This window comes from Glycine soja, chromosome 7, assembly GCF_004193775.1.
Source record: "Glycine soja cultivar W05 chromosome 7, ASM419377v2, whole genome shotgun sequence".
Lineage (NCBI taxonomy): Eukaryota > Viridiplantae > Streptophyta > Magnoliopsida > Fabales > Fabaceae > Glycine > Glycine soja.
The window spans coordinates 45,037,132-45,051,321 of NC_041008.1; the positions used below are offsets into that span (position 1 = coordinate 45,037,132).

Sequence of the window (14,190 nt, forward strand, 5' to 3'; positions counted from 1 at the left end):
TGGGTCCAGTGAGATCAAAATTTGGATACATAGATCAAGAAATTATAGTTAACGAATATTACGACTAAAATATTTTATTTAATGTGAAGGATCTAACTCATACTCACTTGGATGAAAGATCATAAGTTATTGTAAACATTTGATATTATTTCTCGCGGCTTTTACATCTGATAACTTTCTTTTTTGTTGTTCTATGCATTTATTGTAAAGGTAAGAAATGAATTAACTTTTTGACAAATACTAATCAATACCATTAAGGCATTATTTAAGTAACTAAAATGAGAAAGATTTTTATTGGAATATATAAAATTACGTTTTATGTGACTAACTTATTTCAGTTCCTAACTAATATCTTAAGGACGTTGAATAGCAAGACTCTCAACTTTTTTTTTTTATTGAAACTCTCAACTCTCAACATTAAATGATATTAAATAATTTTTTTGATAAACGTGAGTTATGTTTTTTTCTTATATTTCAGTCCAAAGAGGAAATAACTATTAAACTAGAGATATGAATGGATATCAAACGAGAACATATTGTATTACTTAATAATGAAGGATTTGCTTTTAAGAAAAAAAAATGATGAAGGATTTGTTTATAAGAAAAAAAAAATGAAGAAGGATTTGGTACAAGCGTGAGGTTATAGATTGCGATTGTAGAAAAAATATTTTAGCCTTTTGAAAATAAATATTAAATACTTTAATTTTTTTAACATAATAAATATTTTTTAATATTCTTAATCAAAATTCTTAAGAGAAATTGTTAAGTTTGAGCCCGTTTTGATTAAATTCATGACTTAATTCAATCAAATTTGATTGGTTTGGTTCGGTTCGGTTTTCATAATTTTTTTTTGAAATCCAACCCAACCCAACCCAACCTTCAATGGTTTGATTCATTTCGGGTCAACGAGTTACCTATTTAAATTTAATTTTTTTAACATTATTATTTTATATCATGATTAGTCCAAATATCCAATACAATTAAACAACAGTAAAATTGATTCATTTAATACTATCAACATAATATTTTAAAATAGACTAATACAAATTAAAACAAAATATTATTCAATGGGATTTACTATTATAGTTTGAATCACAACTATTTATTACAAACTAATTTCTTATAATAAGTTTTGTTATAGTTAGATTTATTAAAACAAATGAACAAAATATGATTCATTAGTATTATAAACATAACAGAAAAATAAATATGAAAAAAAGTGGAAGAAACGTAAAAGCAATACTTTAAGAAGTTTCAACAGTTGTCTAGATACTCCCCTATTTAAAGTCAAACCAAACAACTCTAACAAGTTTGATAGATTCGATTCGATTTTGATCTAATTACATAAATGACCCCAACCCAAATTATTCAGATCGATTTAGATCAATTCAAATCAATTCAAATTTGTGAGTGACTCATACCCATGAACACTCTTAAAAATTGTGAATATTTATGTGATTTTGTTTTTCTTTTTATACAATTACGACTATATTTAGGGAGGAGTGAAATATGTAAAATGTGTTATTTGAATATAAATAAAAAATAGAGATTATTTATCTTTTTATTTGAACGAGTAAGAGATGAAACAATAAATTAACCTAAAAATTAAAACTTTTTACTATACTATGTATTTTACAACAATTTATTATTTGACGTGTCTACCGTGGAAAAGTAAACCATACGAAAGTTTTGTCTCAACCGTTAGATATGAGTAGTTTTATATCAATGGTTAGTATTTTTTTAATTTTTCCATTTTCTTTTTTCTCCTCCATTTCCAGACTTGTCCCTCGTTTATTTTCTCTCTCATATTTTCTTCTTCCACTCAGATCTGAGTTGCCTTCCTCGTCATGGACTCTTCCTCTACGAAACCCACCACCGTGACGACGACTCTTCCTCTCTTTCTCAGATCCGGAAACCAAAGTTCAGTCCCTTTCGTAAATCATGAAAAAAAAAATCACAATTCCTTTATGAGATTTGCATAAAAAAACACAAAGTAGCTGCAACAGTGGGAGCTGCGGTGCGGCGGTGATCTGTGACGAGAAGATCAGGAAAGAAGAGAGAAAAAGAAAGATTAGGATAATTTGGGAAAGGAATGATGAAAAAGAGAAAAAGAAATTAAAAAATCTTAACCATCGGATCAAAACTTAAAGCAATCTAACGGTCACACAGTCCTCCTTATTGGGGAAGAAGTTTTATCAAGTCCCCTTAAATATCTCCACCTTATTTTTCTTTCTAAATAAACGATATATATATTCTATTTTAACGTATCCAAACAAAGTGATAAAAGAAAGGACACCTCCCATATAATTTGATGTTTTCAAATGAAGGCAGTTCTAATCATAGAACACCCGTGTTCAGAAAAAATGTGTACATTTGAACAAAATAAATAAAATCATAGTACACCCACGTAGTACATAATCTTCGTGACAACAGTTTTATGTTGGATTGAATAGTATTAATATCAATTTAAATATTTACATTAAGATGAAAGGAAATTTGTTATTATTAATAATAATAAAAAAAAGATGAAAATAAATACAGCTCCAACCTCCAACAACGGTGTAGAGTGAAGAGGATCGGGCATTGTCCTTTAGTCTCTCTGGGTCCACAAACAAAACAAAGCAAACACTGACGTGTGATACGGTCTATGCTTTTCCTCAACTACCAAGTCCCGAGACAACTGACCCCACAAATCACCACTTTGCAGTAAGTTAAATTAATCATAATGATTAATATTAATAACGTAGCATTAACCTCAACACTAATTAATCATAATTGAAAATATAATTTTTTTATTTGACAAACTGCTAGTAATTATACATTAGTTAAATTCTCGATGCAACGGTAACTTGGAAAATAAAGCATAAATAAGCAGTCTAAAACAGTAGAGTAGCGTAGGTCGTAATATCCAACAAAATCCTTCATATGCGGACCTGACACTGTGCTAACGTGCGCATCCTCTCTCTGTCTGTCTCTATGTTCTGTCATCTCATCTTAACTTTGCTTCTTCACTTCCTTCCAGCTAATGCCTAATTAACTTGCTTCTTTCTTTCTTCCTTCTTCATTCAGCACACTTACATATCCTAATCCGACGTCGTTTTTCAAACTCACACCATAGCTGTGTAGTGCAGGGCAGGGTTACCTTTTCCTTTTCCACTTTTGCTCTCTTTCTTTCTGGGCACAGCAAAGAAACTAACTCTTTCAGGACTCAGGCTGGCTCATGTCATAATGTGCCTTCCCTTTCTGGCCTTTTAGGGTTTTTACTTCTCCATCTCTCTCCATTTTTTTCTTCTTCCTTCCTGCTGCTGCTGGCATTTACCTTTCATCAACATGTTTGGCATTTCTCGTCGCCGTATGAAACTTGGCAGGTAAATACCCCCCCCCCCCCTTTTTCCTTCAATCACTTAATTTGGTAACATAACACTGGCGTGTTCACAATCACATCAGATTGAAGGTGCAGCTTTCTGAGGCCAATCCGGGAACCAGAACTCCCATCAGACACCCCAAACGGAACGGAAACTCCAATGTAAGTAACATTTATGTGTTTTGTTGTTTGGCTCTAAGTCTATTTTAGTTATTTCATCAATCAACGTGGAATGTCCATCTTCATTGAATGAAACAATTTGCCAGGGAGAAGGAGAGGGAGATGCTGGAGGTTCAAGTGGCCATTCTGATGAAGTTGATTGCCAGCCTTCAACTGAGATAACTAGTGGCAGCTCAGAGAACTGGATGGTCTTGTCTATTGCTGGGGATAAACCTACTCCTAGATCGAATGTCTCTCTCTCTCTCTGTCTTTTTTTCTGCAACTGCAGCTATTATTACTTGTGTCTTTCAAGGTAAAATGACTGAATTGTTGTTATTCATTGTGAATTATGTATGAGTAGCATGCAGCAGCTGTCATTGGGAATAAGATGATAGTGGTGGGCGGTGAATCTGGGACTGGATTGTTGGATGACGTGCAGGTATAAGTGGGAGATTGTTGCTCAGATTTAAGCACTTACTTGCTTGTTTGTTCCTCTCACCTACTGGGTGTTATTCATTTTTACTGTCAGGTGCTGACTTTTGATAGATTTTCGTGGACCATGGCATCGTCAAAGCTTTACTTGTCACCCAGCAGTCTGCCACTGAAAATTCCAGCATGCAAGGGCCATAGTTTGGTACTTTTGTCCTATTAGCAACATATTCTTTGCACCCTGGCATATCTCAATCATTTTTTTATTTTATTTAGTGTTCTTGAGAATTCTCTCCCCTTTTTTCACTATCACATTTGGCATTGCTTCATTGTGCAAGACATGGAATAACATGTCTCTCAATATATGTATAGGTCATAAAATTGAATTTCTCAAAAAAGTTGAAAAGACAAATCATGGACCCGCAGTGCACCCTTGCACGTCCATGCATACTATTCATCAGCAAGTTCTGTTCTATCAGCAACGAACAAAACCGTTCTGTTTAATAATAATAATATGCTCAATCAGATCTCATTGCATGACCCCCTGATCAGACAGAGCAAGTGGAGGAACTAGTATTAGGACTTTGTTGTGGCCCACACCAAATTAATTGTATATGATATCGAAAATTTGGGCGGGCCCTCCAATTTGAATATAAAGTTCATAGGAAGAGATATGAGAGAAAAAATTAAAAAGGAAAATTCATCAGGAATATGGTTCAAAGTAGCAAATAGAAACTTGACACTGATGAACAAGAAAAGTAACTGATAAGGACTTGAACCCAAGTCCCTTGTAGTACCATGGCTACTTGACTAATTAAATATACTCTTATACTTGAGCTTTGTATCAATTTAATACTTGAGTTTTGCGTTGAACAGCCTTTTGTTTTAATTTTATAATAATAATTGATGATGATTTGTGTCTTATTTCAAGTCTCTTACACTTGATGATAAATTGACAAGGTATCCTGGGGGAAAAAAGCACTGCTCATTGGAGGGAAAACGGACCCAGGAAGTGACAGAATTTCAGGTTCAATTCATGTTCTCTACATGTAATAGTTCTGTCCTGCTTATTGTTGTGAAATTGTTCTGATTATAATTTTGGTGTTTGTATAGTATGGGCATTTGATACAGAGACAGAGTGCTGGTCACTCATGGAGGCAAAGGGGGACATACCGGTAGGAAATTTTGTTTCATGACAGTGTCAATGCTTCAGTGATAGAAATTGCTCTTGTGCATTGTTACTATTTTGATATTATATTACATATTTTTGTTCCATCGTGTTATTATTGATTAATTAAAATGTAAAAAAATAAAATAAAAGAACCAGGTCATGAATTCCCAGTGGGTGGAAATGCTTTGTATCTTGACCAAATTGACATTTTCACAACTGACAAGCATATAATTCCCATATTACATTTGAATTCCGTTTAGTTACATTATAGAAAGTCAAGACTCAATAGCATAAACAATTGCAGGGAAATGATATAGAAACAAAACCTGTAATTTCACATTTACTAGAACTAACATATCCTTTGTTTTTTTTCAATTAAAATCTCTGTACGGACTTTGACACCTTGAGATTAATATCATAGACCTAGGCAGTACTGAACAAAGAGTTTGTTCTTGGCAGGTTGCTCGCAGTGGTCATAGTGTTGTTAGAGCGAGCTCTGTTTTAATATTGTTTGGTGGTGAGGATGCAAAAAGGAGGAAATTGAATGATCTACATATGTTCGATCTCAAGTCCTTAACATGGCTTCCACTTCACTACACGTAAGGGATTAAAAAGAAAAAGTTGGACTTAGTTGTGATTATCTAATCATAATCACCCAATATCCTGATTTTTTTACTGCAATATCCTGATGTTATGTTGCCTTTGAAATTATATTACTTGCAGGGGAACAGCACCTTCTCCAAGATTCAACCATGTAGCTGCTCTTTATGATGATAAAATTCTTTATATATTTGGAGGATCATCAAAATCCAGGACCTTAAATGATTTATATTCACTTGACTTTGAAACTGTGAGGGAGCTCTGTAGGTCCAAATGTGTCAATGGTCTATACTGCAATAACATGCAGTATAACTGCTTGATTTCTCTACAGTGCAAATGAATTTTTCGTAGACCATTTAATTTGCTAAAAATTTATATTTCTTCAGATGGCATGGTCACGAGGAAAGATACGAGGTTTTCATCCATCACCTAGAGCTGGTTGTTGTGACGTCCTTTGTGGTACTAAATGGTATATCACTGGGGGTGGAAGCCGGAAAAAAAGTATGTTTTTATAATGGAAGAAGCATTTGTTCATGATATTAATTAAACTTGCTATTTATTTCTGTGTTTTGAACTTTTGTTATGTTTCAACTGTGGAGTAATATTTGATACATTGGCCTGAAGTGTTTTTCTCTGCTTACTGTATCATACTTGTTACTCTTGCCTTTCTTTTCTAGTGTTATGCTGTTGGTTGTATAAAATTTGTCAGCATTTCTCTTTTTAAAGTTTGTTGGGCAATATTTAACTGGAGAAACAATACTTTTACAGGAAAAAAGAATCTGATAGGGTAGTGATTTCTAACTGTAACGGAAAGAAGGACAAACAGAATGTCATACAAACTTGCATCAAGTTTTTTACCCTTGGCTCCAAGTGATCTAGCTGAAGTTATATGTAATATATTACCTTGGAAGCAAATTTGTTAAAGTAGTTTTACTTGTTAGTATTGATGTTTTTTTATGCATTAAACAATGGTCTATACATTATTTCATTTCATACTCTACAAACTTCCCTTGTGCTATTTGTTTTTCAATATTCCTTTCTTCTACATTCCAGGACACGGAGAGACTGTGATATTTGATATTGTAAAAAATGAATGGTCTGTGGCAATTACTTCGCCTCCGTCTTCTATCACTACAAACAAGGTATGCCTATCATTCATCTGCTGTTACCTACTTGCCTCACTTTTTTTAACTTTCATTTCTTTTTTTACATTAAAGGTTATTAAATAAATAATTACTAATTAAGTAATTATAAAATGATGATTCTATTTCATTGGCAAAGGTCCTTGGGCTCAAATATGACTTTTGGTCAACATATTTCTTGTTTCTTCGTTAACCATGATACAGTAACATTGATTTTTCTTCATAGAGTCTGTTTAGCCTTTTTCACTTAACATTTTGGTGTCAAGGTGATGAAAATATTTACTGAATTTTATGAGACCACCATGTCTCATAGTGGTTAAATGTGAGAATTCGATATGTTTATTCTTTACGAAAATCATGAAATCCCTGTGTGGTCCCCCATTATCATATTTTCATTGGTTGTTTCAGCCAATGAGATTTTAAGTTGAATCAATTTTATTAAGCACCATCTTACTATACATTATTATTTCTAGATGCCTTATACATCCTTTCTTCATGATAAATTAAAACTATGTTTATAAGATCTGTTGAATTACCAGGGTTTCAGCATGGTACTTGTGCAGCACAAGGAAAAAGATTTTCTTGTTGCATTTGGGGGATCCAAAAAAGAACCATCAAATCAGGTTTGGCAGAAAGTATGAAGTTAATATTTGAGTTCATTCTTATTGAACTTTTAACCTTTTTCTTCTTGACCTAACAGGTGGAGGTGTTGATAATGGAAAAGAATGAATCAACATTGGGGAGCCAATCAGCTCACAGTAAATGTTCAGCATCAGTACTACTTGAAAAACATTCATCATCTACTAGATTGACCCCCCAACTTAATGATTGTTCTCAACATTTAGTTGACTCAGTTGCTAGACAAAATCTAGCTTCTGCAATTGAACATGGTTCCGGCAGGAGATCTCTGTCAGAATCCCTGGTTGTTGATCCCAATTTCCCCCCCACCAACACCTCCCTTCGTAAGCAATTTGATCACGATGAAGAATACAATACCGATCTCAAGATGGACAAGAACTCAGATGAACGTTCTTTTCCTCGGGTAAAACATTTTTTAATTATTAACCTCGTTTTCTAATATAAAAACACTTATTAGACATCCCAAAGCATTGGATGCATTTTTTAATGTGTTTCTAAAACATGATGGACCCTCCTTATGCATTTTACTTAGGCATTAGATACATATCTATCTGCATCTTGTTTCAACATGTATGTATATAAATATAAATGAGATTTGTTTCTATTATGTATTTGCAATGAAGATTGTCTGATTTTATTGACCCTCCATTGTCAACATATTTCTAACACATGCAAACACATATTTATGTAATCAGCTTCTTTGCTGATTATATCACAGCAATTGGGTTTTTTGGTCATACCCTATCACAGCAATTGGGTTTTTTGGTCATACCCTATGTTCTTTCATAGGATTCTGTTTTCTCCCTCCATATACAAGACCAAGACACTATGCTTAGTTCCTTTCTAGCTAATACACTCGTTGCTTTAAGGGAAAAACAATTAAATCATAATTTAAACATTCAGATGTCTGAACTGTATACTTTAATGAGCATGTTGTATAATAAACATCTATATCATTGCAATTCCATTTCATTTTTGCACAAATAGCATAGAGTGCTTGTAGTGAGCTGTTTATGGTGCAGTAAGGTTTCCTAGAAAAGAATGTCATATTTCTATAATGGGATATTTTGTCTGGCATCTCTTAACTCTCCTCATCCTTCATTGCACTTAAATCAAATAAATGATATTTTTATAATTTTTGAAAGTCCATTGTCAAAACCAAGTATTCTAATGTTAAAAATATCAAGTCTCAACTCAAAATATTATATTATTATTTGTGATGCATTCCAGGCCGTAGATCACAGAACGAACAAAGATGACCATGGTAAACAGATGAATACTAGTGAAGTCAAGACCAATATGGAGGAACAACAAACATTGTTATCTGGAATTCTAAACCAACAAAACCTAGTATTTGAAAATGACATGCCAGAAAGTGATAATTTGTTATTCAGTGAAAACATTAACATTAACATTAATTCAGGATCACTGACTACTTCAAATGTCTATTATTACTATGAAAGTAAATTGGCTTCTCTAATAAGGAAGAATGGAATTTTGGAGGGACAATTAGCAGCTTCCATAGCGAGCAAAGAAGCGGCAGAGAAAAGCTTGACTTCTGTTCTTAAAAGTAGGCAGGAAATGGATAGGAAATTGACAGAATCAGAGAAGGAGATGGAATTGATGAGAGAGAAGCTGGCTGGTCTAGAGTTGGCCCAGGAAGAGACCAACAACCTATCAAACATTGTGCATTCTGACAATGTACGGCTAGAGCATGATGTTGCCTTCCTCAAGGCTGTTTTAGATGATACACAAAAGGTACATACATATTTTGTTAAGATATGATATGATAGAGATTTACGAGAGATTTGATAAGATATGATTTTGTTTATGATATGGTATCAAAGCCATGCATCCTCCATGAAGATCTGCATAATGTGTACATTTTATGAGATATTGATTTATTTAAATTTGGTAAAGGAGTTGCACTCGACAAGAGGAGTTATTGCAGGAGAAAGAGCAAGGGCATTCCAACTTCAGGTACATATTTGGCTTTTAACTGATCTAAACATTATTTGTTTTATATGTCAAACCCCATATATGATGTTTACATTTATGATCTATTCATTCGATCATTGTTCCTACTTATCTTATCTGTGTCCGGTTCATTATAATATTTTGACCGTAGATCGTTGGATTTTGTCATACTTTGGGTGTTGTACAGTATGAAGTTTTTCATCTCAAACAAAGATTGCAGTCAATGGAAAAAAATCGAGCATCTACTACTCCGAGGAAACCATTTCATGTACAGTGAAGTGGATGTTTGAACTTTGAAGTAGCTTATTCCAGTTTTTTTTTTATGTTTTTAGAGAAGCATATTCCACTTAAGAATTTGATGTGTACATATATTTGAACCACAGTGAATAACCAACTTTTTCTCTTCACTGTCACAAGAAGAACTCTGGGTAATATATGCTATAGGGGAATTAATTCTGAGTTTCAAGTCTGGTATAAATCTCATTAACATTAATTCTGTGGATTCGACTATTCTAAGGTGAGCAACTTGTTTTAAAGTGTCACGTAAGTTATTAAGAAAATTAATGATTAATATTATGTACATATGTATAGCAATAAATTAGCATGCATTGAATATTATTGGTTGATTTTCTTATCCTTGACGATTAATTTTTTTTTACCTATTTACTTTATAAGATCAAATTTTAATTCTCTCCTAAATGATGTACTTTCAAATCTATTATTATCACTAGATTTTTATATCTGTCTAATGTGTATGTTTGATAATTTTTTTTTTAATTTGTATTTAGTATTATTTAAAAATATATGCAAATAAATTTATTATTTTTCAAAATATTTAACATCATAATATATATAAAAACATTAAAATTAAGTAAAAATATTAATTATATTTTAATTGAGTATATATTATCCTAAAAAATAGTAAGTTTATTGAAATGTACTGTGATTTGTTATTTCTTAACGGAATAATAATAATGATAACAGTGTAATACCATTTATAAAAAAAAATAGTGATATAATAGCTATATGAAATATATAAATTCACAGGAAAAAATAGTAAATATAAATTTATAATTATTTAGAGTAAAGTTTATTAAACCATGTGCTATATTAAAAAATGAATCTGTACTCACTTTATAATTTATTATAAACAATTCATTGTTAAATATTATGTGTATTTTTTTAAAATTAAATATATTGATTATCAATTTTTCATATCATTATTATTATAAAATAAAATATATCAAATGTTATAGTTTATTAAAATATTTTATAAAATATTTTCTTATAAACGATATGTTTTATATTTATTAACATTTAAATAAGAAAAAATAGAAAAATATAAAATAACTAACTTAAGTCTAAAATCATTAAAGATATGAGTAAAAAAGTATTATCAAATATTTATTTGTCAGGTCTATTTTTCTTATATGAATAATATAAATTTAAAAAGAATATAAAAATAATAAATATGAATATATAATCCTATATAATTATTAAAATTTATCTATTTATTTTATTTATTAATGATATAATGTTAATATGTAGTAATTTTTAAATGCATTTATGAGCTCACTTCTTGAGCTGCTCTTCTCTTCATCTCAACAACGGATTGATACGAGTTAGAACCTTCAATCTTGTTTTCTATTTGTTTTTTTTTTCTTCTGCTTTTTTCATTCCAATTTAGAATGTAGAGCCTGTTTGGAACAACGTCCTCACCCAAATCCACTTCAAAAATCATGTCAACAGACCCAAATGATGCAGTAACTACTTTCTTGTTAATTGTTATTTCTAATAGACATGGAGAGAGGGTCACGATATATGCTAGTTACAGATGAAGTTCCAAACAACCCTTGAAAATGGAACTTATTTGGAAGGAAGAAAGCTATTGAGATGCATGACGACGTGAAAAGATGAATGCACTGATGTCATTATTCATTTTTGTAAAATAATAGGGTTTATGATTTGATATGTCTAATTTTATCACTATCTTTTTCACAGAAATAATATTCACTGGAATGACTGGATTACAAATTCTTTCATGTTATTTTCTTAACGTAATTCGGGGAAACAAACCGTGTTGAAGGTGTCCCAACAGTCTCCATCATGTCCATTCTCAAACTACATTATTTTTCTCCACGAAGCAATTAGCTTTCCTCTATTTGAACTCCATGATATATATATATATATATATATATATATATATATATATATATATATATATATATATATATATATATATATATATATATATATGCTCCACTTGTACGTGCTTTCCCCCATAATTTTGTCTGTTTGTTTAGGATCTAACTATTTGATGATGTGATCAAAGGGAATCTAGCTGCAATATTACTCATATATATGGCGAATTCACTTGTAACAATATGCGTTTATTCTAATTTGGGCATTTGTCCCTTATCAACTAGCTAGAATAATGTTATATACATTTGCTTTTTCTCTGTTTCTCTCCACCACATCTATTATCTTCTTACACATATTTCTTTCTCTTATTTTTCTCTTTCATTTATAATTTGTTGAAAATTTTCGTGTATAAAAAACATTACGTACTCTAGCAACTAATTTAAATGCTGGAACAAGACGCAGCTTGTAGCCGAATCACATGCGCTAGTATTTTTGTCTTATAAATATTCCACTAACTAGTAAGATTTTGTTCTGGTTATTAATATTTTTGTCTTACAAATATTCCATTTTTACCTCGTAGGATTTTGTTCGGGTGTAATCTTTAATTTGATGTGATTAATTCCAGTATTATTATTCTTTTAACAAATAATTAGCAAGCACTGTGAATTTATAGTTTACGATACTTGCACAGTAAATTTTACAGAAAAAGCTATAATAACACCAACATTACATTATGTTATCCAATAGTTTATTTGTATGACATTTTATGAAGATGAAGTCTTTAAATATCTCATTTCATGGGTTGACCCAATATAGATATATGGCTAATGAAAGTGATGGTTTCATTTTTGTATTCTCGTTTTCACTTCTGTTATTCTCTCAATTTATTACCGGCCGTTTGATTGTTTTACACCCAAATTAAAATTAATTAATTAATCACATCTGGCTAAGATTAATTTAAACACACATCTTAATTACATTTAACAGTTTAAAAATAAATTGTATCAAAATCAATTTACTCAACTATAAAACCAAAAGGGCATTTAATTGTATTTCTCTGATTCTCTCGATCTCCTTTTAGTGATCATAACTCTGCAGGTTAGAGAGAGAGTGTAGCCATAATTTAAAAAGTTTTATGAAAATACTGATAATTAAACTTCATCATATAAGCTGCAACTCCATCTCTATTTATTACAACTATATATATAAAAAAGATAACATTACATTTAACGCCTCATCAAAAAAGGCTAAACTACACCTCGATAAGTTAAGCTAGCCTTATTATTATATATAGCTAGTGCCATAAACTCTATACTAATAATACCGTACGTGGATACATACACACATATATATATAGTTTCCTCATTACATATATATATACCATGCCCCTACGTATATAATTGCATCATTACATACATATATTATTAATTAATTAGAGAGCCTGCACATATATATATATATATATATATATATATATATATATGTGTGTGTGGCTGATGATCGAGTAGGGTCAAGATGAATTATATGTTAATATATTGTTGACCAATTAAACCCAAAGAGCACCTGCTTTCTTAAGCATTGGAATCAAGGAGCGATTAAGGTGAAGGCTCATGACTTCATTGGCTCCACCAATGAGGTCACCTGCAATGAAGACAGCAGGCACAGAGGGACTACAACCTAGCCTGGAAAGAGCTTGCTCAATGTCTCTGCCTCTTGGGATCTCATCGAGCTCATGAACCGCTGGATTCACCCCAAAGTCACAGAAGAGGGTCTTGATGGTGTGGCTCATGCAGCACGAGCTCTTGCTGAAGATCACCACTGGCCTCTCTGATACCATCTTTGTCACCCTCTCCATTCGATCTTCCTTAATTAATTATATGTAACAATAATGCCAAATGGGTTGAATTCAGATTTGGAAGCAGAAATTGAAAGTTTGTGAATGAGAGAGCTATAATGAATGTGGTAATTGAACAGAAGAATTAAGCAAAGGTTGCTATGGAGGCAAGTTAGGAATTGAGTTGTTGGTGTGGTTGATGATGAGGTTGAAGCAAATGTGGCATGCTTATATAGGCAGGGGTTTGAAGGCCTTATTGGTTGCTGTGGTGGACTGACATCGCTAAGCAAAGAAAAAGATAGATAGGGTGGAGAATCATCGATGAGATATTTGGGTCGGTTTCGAAATTTTCTTTGATCATTTGTTGAAAGTGATTGATCCAACTCTTCCTTTTGCTACAAACGATCGAATCTCTCTATCCATGCATGCATACGGAAAAAACTAAGACGAGTCCTTGGTACGGCTTCATAAATAAAAAAAATTACTAATGCATGTATCCCTTCATAATTGTTACTTTTATTCCATGTGTATACTGTTATTTGATTCTGGGGACAAAATCAAACAGTTTTCGTGTTTTGTTTTTACATGATTGAATATATACGTACCACTTCCGTTTGGGGAATGAGGAATAGTATCTATAGTACATGGAATAGGAATGCCTTGGATCAATTAATTAGTTAAGCTATTTTATTTAACTAATTTCCCAATCATGGTAAAAAATAATTGTAAGAGG

The 14,190-nt window shown here is 31.8% G+C and overlaps 2 protein-coding genes across 3 annotated transcripts; one reads left to right on the plus strand and one right to left on the minus strand.

Moving 5' to 3' along the window:
- The first annotated feature begins 2,890 nt into the window (after nt 1-2,890).
- Nucleotides 2,891-9,950, plus strand: LOC114420069 (acyl-CoA-binding domain-containing protein 6-like). 2 transcript variants are annotated; one of them, XM_028385921.1, is made up of 16 exons: nt 2,891-3,368; nt 3,448-3,526; nt 3,631-3,774; nt 3,885-3,962; nt 4,053-4,157; nt 4,913-4,979; nt 5,066-5,127; nt 5,583-5,722; nt 5,847-5,973; nt 6,110-6,224; nt 6,777-6,865; nt 7,405-7,488; nt 7,566-7,907; nt 8,735-9,262; nt 9,425-9,484; nt 9,633-9,950. In XM_028385921.1, exons 1-16 carry the CDS (start codon nt 3,331-3,333, stop codon nt 9,756-9,758), a joined length of 2,184 nt encoding a protein of 727 aa, XP_028241722.1. In that variant the 5' UTR covers nt 2,891-3,330; the 3' UTR covers nt 9,759-9,950. The 2 variants fall into 2 exon arrangements, with proteins under 2 accessions (XP_028241722.1, XP_028241723.1); XM_028385922.1 differs by having other exon boundaries at nt 2,892-3,368; nt 9,669-9,950.
- Nucleotides 9,951-12,765: 2,815 nt separating this feature from the next.
- On the minus strand, nt 12,766-13,676 carry LOC114420070 (monothiol glutaredoxin-S2-like). The gene is made up of 2 exons (XM_028385923.1): nt 13,111-13,676; nt 12,766-13,084 (listed from the first exon to the last, which is right to left on the minus strand). Exon 1 carries the CDS (start codon nt 13,476-13,478, stop codon nt 13,170-13,172), a length of 309 nt encoding a protein of 102 aa, XP_028241724.1. The 5' UTR covers nt 13,479-13,676; the 3' UTR covers nt 12,766-13,084; nt 13,111-13,169.
- Nucleotides 13,677-14,190: the final 514 nt, after the last annotated feature.

Bases quoted from the DNA above. Each gene is read 5' to 3' on its own strand.
- LOC114420069 (XM_028385921.1), top strand. From the start codon at position 3,331: ATGTTTGGCATTTCTCGTCGCCGTATGAAACTTGGCAG. The intron at 3,369-3,447 runs GTAAATACCCCC...CAATCACATCAG, and splicing joins CGCCGTATGAAACTTGGCAG to ATTGAAGGTGCAGCTTTCTG. The intron at 7,908-8,734 runs GTAAAACATTTT...GATGCATTCCAG, and splicing joins ATGAACGTTCTTTTCCTCGG to GCCGTAGATCACAGAACGAA.
- LOC114420070 (XM_028385923.1), bottom strand. From the start codon at position 13,478: ATGGAGAGGGTGACAAAGATGGTATCAGAGAGGCCAGTGGTGATCTTC.